The 6937-nt window shown below is 57.3% G+C and overlaps 2 protein-coding genes across 2 annotated transcripts; one reads left to right on the top strand and one right to left on the bottom strand.

Annotated features, from left to right (window-relative positions):
* Positions 1–464: 464 nt before the first annotated feature.
* On the bottom strand, positions 465–2155 carry SPRG_16790 (hypothetical protein; the record flags this gene model as incomplete). The annotated part of the gene is made up of 7 exons (XM_012356098.1): positions 465–616; positions 666–843; positions 898–1192; positions 1239–1287; positions 1336–1414; positions 1464–1888; positions 1936–2155. 7 exons carry the CDS (start codon positions 2153–2155, stop codon positions 519–521), a joined length of 1344 nt encoding a protein of 447 aa, XP_012211488.1. The 3' UTR covers positions 465–518.
* Positions 2156–2471: 316 nt separating this feature from the next.
* On the top strand, positions 2472–5780 carry SPRG_16789 (serine/threonine protein kinase; the record flags this gene model as incomplete). The annotated part of the gene is made up of 11 exons (XM_012356097.1): positions 2472–2724; positions 2766–3746; positions 3800–3994; positions 4044–4166; positions 4212–4280; positions 4333–4549; positions 4600–4893; positions 4946–5209; positions 5259–5387; positions 5432–5593; positions 5641–5780. The coding sequence occupies exons 1-11, from the start codon at positions 2500–2502 to the stop codon at positions 5778–5780; spliced, it is 2799 nt and encodes a 932-aa protein (XP_012211487.1). The 5' UTR covers positions 2472–2499.
* Between the last annotated feature and the right edge of the window lie 1157 nt (positions 5781–6937).

Here is a 6937-nt window from a genome sequence, read left to right as displayed (position 1 = left end):
CATACGGCGATCTAGGTGGTCGTCGGGGCCAATGCGCTCAGCGGTCTCTTTGCCACGGTGGCCGTGGCCCACCGCGGACAGCCCTCGATGGCGCTCAGCAGCTGCTTTGGCGGCCCGACGCTTTCGCTTTTGGCCAGCGCCGGCTATGTCCAATATCAATCATGGTAGCTACCATCAAGTGATCGTCGGATAGATATTTATGACGTCGACCGTAGGAAGCTCGGGGCGCCCGTCGTGTTTGAGGCGCCGTCGCTCGTGACACAGCTGCTGGTTGTGCTGTGCCTGCTTGCCGTGGTCGTCAACTGGGTCACCGTCGCGACCTACCACTTTGCGTACACGAACGGTCTCTGCCACTTTCTCTTGGTCCTTTACGGCGCCTACGTCGGGATCGGCCTCTGCATTATGCTGCAGTACGACCCGTTCCAGGGCCACCCGACCGCGTCCTAAATGGAACCCTTATCGATGTGCATATGTTTATACGAGCCTTCGTTTTATATACTATGAAGAGTAACGAGTGGTCACGGTGCGAGCTCGAGGCGGTCGAGCTTGGCCTTCTCAAAGTGCGAGACCTGGAGCTTTCGGCCACCAAAGAACCGCCCGTGCAAGCCGGCGAGCGCTATCCAGGTTGACAACACGTCGCATCGTATCAACCTAGTATCAAGTACCTTTGGCCGCGTCCGACTCGTTCAAAAACTCGACAAAGATGCGGACAGCTTCGTGGGCCGGCACGCCCGTCGTCACCTCGTACACGATGCACTTGACGACGGGGCCGTACTTGGACTGGCACTCTTCCTTCACCTCGCCCTCGAGGTCGTCGTCGACTTCGCCGGGCCCGACCATGTTCTAGTTTCGGGTTGCCGAATTAGGTATCAACTTGATACAAAACAGCGTGGTTACTTGGAGGAGCAGCACAGTCTTCTTGGGCGCCGCCGCCTTTTGGTCGAAGCGAGAGACACGCTGACCAAAGCGAGAGACGCGGGCTTTTGGTGTCGTTGTCGAAGGCGCTGTCGTCGTTGGCGCGACGGTGGCCGGCGTCATTAGGGGAGGCGGCGACGGTGCTGGTGGTGGCGTCTGTGCTGCCACAAAGCCGAGTCCCCGAGGCGCTTCGGATGCGTCGTCGTACTGCCCTGCCACTGCACGCGGACTCGGACCCACGGCTGCGATCGGTGGCTGATCTTTGGTAGTTTCTTCACTACGATGACGATGAGCTCGCGAGGTATGGGCAGAGACATGCGTACATCTTCTTGGTCATCCACGCCGGTAAGTTCATGCCTCGGCCACGACCACCTAAGTGTGAGATGCGATAGGCTGTCGCAGTGGGCGGTGATTAGCTACCTGGCACAGTTGTGGTGGCAACTGTGGGCACGCGACCAGCCTCGAGGTCCCGCGTCAGCTCTTCACGCTCGCGTGCTCTCTACACCAAGGTGAGCGCTTGAAAAAGTTGCGAGTCGAGTGAAAAGTACCGCGCGATCCAGCCGCTTCTGTCGCTCTTCGAGGTCGCGCTTGACCTTTTCTTGCTTCTTGCGCATCTTGCGATCTTCGACGTACGACATGTAGTCGTTCGGGCGTGCGGGGTCGTACTCGTTGCGGATCTCGCCGATAAACGTGGCGGGCCGCGCTCGGTTGTCATCGTCGTTTTCGTTGTCGATGTCGTTGGCCCGGAAAGGCGCCGATTCGTCGACTAGTGGCGCCGTCGGCTTGCGCGTCACCGACACCGTCGTGAACGATGCAAGACCAAGCGACGTCTTGAGCGTCGGCGTTGATGTTGCTGCGGGCGACGGCGACGGGCGTGCCGGTGTCGAGACCGCGTTGGTCGAGCTCGTCGTGGTGACGGCCGTTGGACGGCTGGCAAACTTGGCCGCAAGCTTCTTCGCAGCCCAGCTCAAGCCTGTCGTACGCATAAGATATCACGCTATGCAGGATGGAGGTGTCGACTTGGCGTGGCGGGTGTGGCTGGCTCGGCTGTTACGGGCTCGGGTGGTGTCGGCTTGGGCGCCTCGACGGGCGCGGCCGGCGCCGGCTTGGCAGGCGTAAAACCAACAGGCTGGAAGCGCGACTTCTTGGCTGGCTTCGGGGCCACGACGCTCGGGGCGAAGCCAAGGCCGATGCCCGAGCCATCGTTGGTCGGCGGCAGATCGCCGTACAGATCATCCATCGTGCTGCAAATGTCGAATGCCACTAAGCCACTTGGCCCCCATTTTGCTTGACCCTCTTCAAATACAATTGTCGAGTATATCGTTTGGACCCCACCCACCCCTTTAAACAGTGCTGATTGGTCCATAAACAGTGTATTTTCGCCAATCAGTGACGTTGGCGCCGTGCAAGAACTCCCAAGCACCACGTTTCTACACCCAAGTGCAATCAAGTACACTAGTCGAGTCACGATGCTACAAGAAGGCTTGAATTCAATGAATATACTATATATTGAGTACGACTCCCAGCTCCAGCATCAACCAGGATACCGAAACGACGCCGAAACGACCGAGACAGGCGGATGACATGACCGAGATCGTGCCCTCGCCGCGCCACATTTCGCTGTCGCGCGTGGTTGTCGAAAAGACCGAAAGCCGACTGCTGGCGCGAAGTACGTACTGGGAGATCTATGAAGCCACGTATGGCGCGACGACGGTCGCCGCGCTCTGCTACCGCCAGTCGAGTCGCCACGACACGCTTTGGGCGGCCACAGTCCACTATATCGACCGCCTTCTCGCCGCCGTACACCCCGTACGTTGTCGTCTTCTACATTATGTACAATGCTGTCGTAGCATGTGCTGCAAGTGATCGGTCTCGTCTACGATATGTCGGCGCATCGACGCCACGCGTTGCCCGCGTGCCTTCTCGTCGAGAAGACGTCCATGAGCCTCTTTGACGCACTGCACACGCACAAAATAGTCTTTAGTGATGCCGACATTGTCACCATCGCGATCCAAGTCGTGCAAGTGATTGCATTCTGCAACGGCGTCGGGCTCCGCCATCTCACGAGCCGAAAAGTGCTGCTGCTCGACCCGTCGCTGCCAAAAATCAAGATTGCGGGCCTCTATCAGCGCGACATTCTTGAAATGGCCAACGCACCGACCAAGGCGACGCCGTATGAGCCACCGGCGACTGCATCGGCCATCAACGCCGACATGTACGCATTTGGCGTCCTTCTCTGGGAACTCTGTACGAGCGAGAAACCAACTGTCGAGCTCTTCCACTGCACAGCCCAGGTTCGCGTCGCTCGGCCGCACTTGGAACTTGCAGAAAGTCTCATTCGCGCATGCACGCACGAGGACGCGGGATCGCGCCCCTTGGCAACCGAGGTCCTCGCCGAGCTTCTCGAATTTCAGACGCGCCGCGCGTCGTTGCCACCCGAGATCGGTCGCCCGGCGCCGCCATCGAGCGTTGTGTTGCATCAAACGCTGCAGCGCCTCGCGGCCGTCGAAAGCCAAGTGCTCGATGAACAGCGCAATTTTGACGTTGTCGTCGGCCAACTCGAGTTTGCCAACGCCGAAATCGGGTCGCTGCAAGATCTTTTGAGCACCAAGACGGAGCGCCTCGGGGCACTCGAGACAGCGCACGCCCAAGCCCTCTTGCGGGTGGCGGACCTCGACGCGTGGGAGAGCACACTGGAAGCGCAGCTCGCCGCCGCCACACAGCGCGTACTGGAGCTGGAACACGAGATGCAGCGGCTCGAGCACCAGACAGCGCATCAAAAGGAGCAAGCGGCCAAGACACGCCTCGATATCGAAAGCGCCATCTTCGAGGTTAGAAAATTGATACATTGAAACAGTACAGGCCACACAAGTCGGTCTTGTAGAAGCAGCAGTTGCGGCAGCTCGTGCAGGCACTCGAAGCCAAAGTGCGCGACGCGGAGACAACAGTAGCTCAAGAAAAAGACGTGAGCGACGAGCTCAATGTGCGTTGGCAGCAAACGATCAAGCACTGCCAGCAAGAACAGCTTCAGCGGGAAAAGCTCGAGCGACAACTGACGCAGCTGCGGCTGGAAAACAAGGTGATCCAAGCTCACTCTCCTGCGAATTGAACAACGAGGCATACCGTAGGACGCCCTCGACCAGCTCCGCGATTGGCATCCCGACACGGGTGTGCTCGCCAAGCAACGCCAAGCTACGATGGACGACCAAGTGCTCGAGCACTTGCGTCGCATTCAGACGCTCACACGCGAGGTCCGTTTCCTTTGTCTCGGTTAGCTCGCATGGATCGTATTGTAGATGGTCGCGCTCAAGCTCGATGCGACGGCACTTCAAGACGAGCTTGTCGCGAGCCGCGCGCGCGAACAGGTGCGATGCCTCTCCATCCTATTCAACGTACCACGATGAAGTACACGCTTAGGCACTCGGTGTCCGCGTCGCTGATCTCCAGTGTGCGGTGGCGCAGGCCGAGGCAGCGACGGCAGCCGCCACCGCGACAAGCAACGACTGGGCCGATCGGTTCGCACGGCAAGCTCACGACCTCGAAGCGAGCCTTGACGCCTACCGAGACCTTCAGCGCGCTCACGCCGAAGTGCAGCACCAGCTCTCGCGGGAGCTGCAGCAGCGCCACGACGAAGGTCAGAAGTGGCATCGTACTATGTTTGTTTCCAAACGAAAAGGGGTGTAGAAATGGCGCGAAAAACACGGCGGTGTCTGGACTTGAACTGCGACGCGCCGCCTTTCTTGATCCAGCCGTCAGGCTATTGCAAAGACCACGACGCCACGCGAGAACGTGAGAAAGCCGAGAAGCAGCGGCTCTTGGAAGAAGCGCAGCGCCAGAAGCCACCACATGACGTCGCCGCCGACGCATTTGCGCTTGGCGGGTTAAAACAGCTCGTGAGCGTCTTGGACACGTTTCAGGAAAGCGCTGCGGTCGTGGCTGCGGTTCTCAAGAAGCTGCACGTGCTCTGCGAAGCCCACGGTACAAGCGTTGCTTTCGATTGTCACCTATCGACATTTGACGGTGCACATAGCCGTCCACAAGAACGAGCTTGGCGATTTGTGTGGGTTCCCGGCGCTTGTCCGCATTGCGCAAAATCAGAGCACGCTCGAGGCGACGCAGATTGCACTCGCTCGATTGTTTGGCGTCGCAGCTTTCAACCACGACGTCAACCGCATTCGACTCGTGAGCGAAGGCGCGCTGGACTCGCTACTGCTGGCCATGGCAGGTTTCCCGCACAGCCTATCGCTCCAGCAAAGCAGCTGCACGACGCTGACCAACCTGGCGCACAACTGCGGTAGCGCGTCTCTTTGTCTTAGAATGACCGCCGACGCAGCAATGCCTAGAGGGGAACCGCCGCAAGATCCTCGACAAGGGCGGTCTCGAGCGCATTCTCGACGCCATGCAAGCGTTTCCTAAAGAAGCATCGCTGCAGGAAAGTGCGTGCTGGGCCCTCATCTCCCTCGCGGGCTCCGGTATGTACCATGGTTCTGTTCGTATCGATCTACGTGATGCATAGATTTTATGTGCGAACACATTGCCTCGCGCGGCGGCGTCGGCGCGATTCTGGCGGCGATGCTCAATTGCCCGAGCATCGCGTCCGTGCAGTATTACGGCGTGTGGGCGCTGCTGAACCTCGTCTCGGGCGTCGAAACGCTGCAAGACTTTGCGATCCAAGAAGGTTTATCGGTTTTTGTGTAGTACAATATCGTCATGTGTGCAAAATAGGGGCCATCGAGGTGTGTGAAGCCGCCATGGCATGCTTTACCGAGCACGCTGGTATCCAAGACAAGGCGCAGTGCGTCCTGGACATGCTCATCGACAATCAAGAGCTGCGCGCTACCGATGCCGTGCTGCCCGATAAATAAAACCATTGCAGGATTCTGTCGTGTAGCGTTGTCCAGTGTGCACACGTTGTCTTGTTGCCATTGACAGAGACGGTCAATGTGACGCCACTTTTCTTGAGAGACGGCACATTCCCCTTCTCTGCATACAAACATCAAGTATAACATCCCGGGATTGGACGAAAAAAGTGGGATCCGCCGTCCGACGCCGCGTGCCCATTGCAAAATCACGCAGTGCCTAGGGATGCTGCACATCAGCACGTCTCTCCATCACTAGCGACTTGTCGTGGTCCGTTGAAAATCATTCCAGCATTTTCCAACATTTCTTACATTTTGACCATGCACCGCTACAGCAGGCGTCAGCCTTGTCGATCCGAAATCGAAACTTTTGCAACCTTCTCCAATCGCTGTGATATTTTCAGGGACGCTTTCTCTAGCTCGAGAGAGGATGTATGCCGACGATCGTGGGTATCAAAGGCCTGCAAGCATTAGTTTTGAAAATCGCCAACAATTGCTGTTTTATTCCAACATAATTCATCTAGATATTCAACGCGAGTCAATACATGGCGCTTTGAGCCTTCATAATTCTAGACAGACGTATCACAGCGATTTGAGAAGGTTGCAAAAGTTTGGATTTGCATCCCTGGACACTGGGTGATTTTGCAATGAATTGATTTGAATAAAATTGCATTTTCGGTACCACGCTCTATGCGCGGAACCACGACGCTGGGATCATTTCAGTGGCCAAGGACACGTCTGTCTAGAATTACATGAAGGCAGCGATGCGCAACGCATCCCCAATCCTACCTTTACGCCCCTTTACATAGCAGCACAGCGCCAGCCAAGCAGTAAAGAATATCTACTGGTTGGCTGGCGCTGTACGGATGTCTAGGGGCGTTGGGAGGGTCATAAGGCCAGAGGGTCAAAAGACATCAGTGCCGTCGATGGTTCTCTAGTAGAGAATCATCGATGGCACTGATGTTTTTTTACCCTCCCAGACAGGGGGATTTGGACCGATTGGTTTTGCATTAAAAAATCAACGGCATCATGCAGTCCAGGACTGCAGCAAGCTAGGGGCCAACCTCCACGAGATCATCGGCGGTCGTGGACAATGTGTCCGACTTCCACATGTTCAAGAACCTTCAGAGCCTCCAGGCACTGTGCGACGCGGATGGTGCCTG

Source organism: Saprolegnia parasitica, assembly GCF_000151545.1.
Source record: "Saprolegnia parasitica CBS 223.65 unplaced genomic scaffold supercont2.375, whole genome shotgun sequence".
In the NCBI taxonomy this organism is placed as follows: Eukaryota; Oomycota; class Saprolegniomycetes; order Saprolegniales; family Saprolegniaceae; genus Saprolegnia; species Saprolegnia parasitica.
The sequence above is the reverse complement of the archived record's forward strand: the minus strand, read 5'-3'. Positions and strand labels throughout refer to the sequence as shown.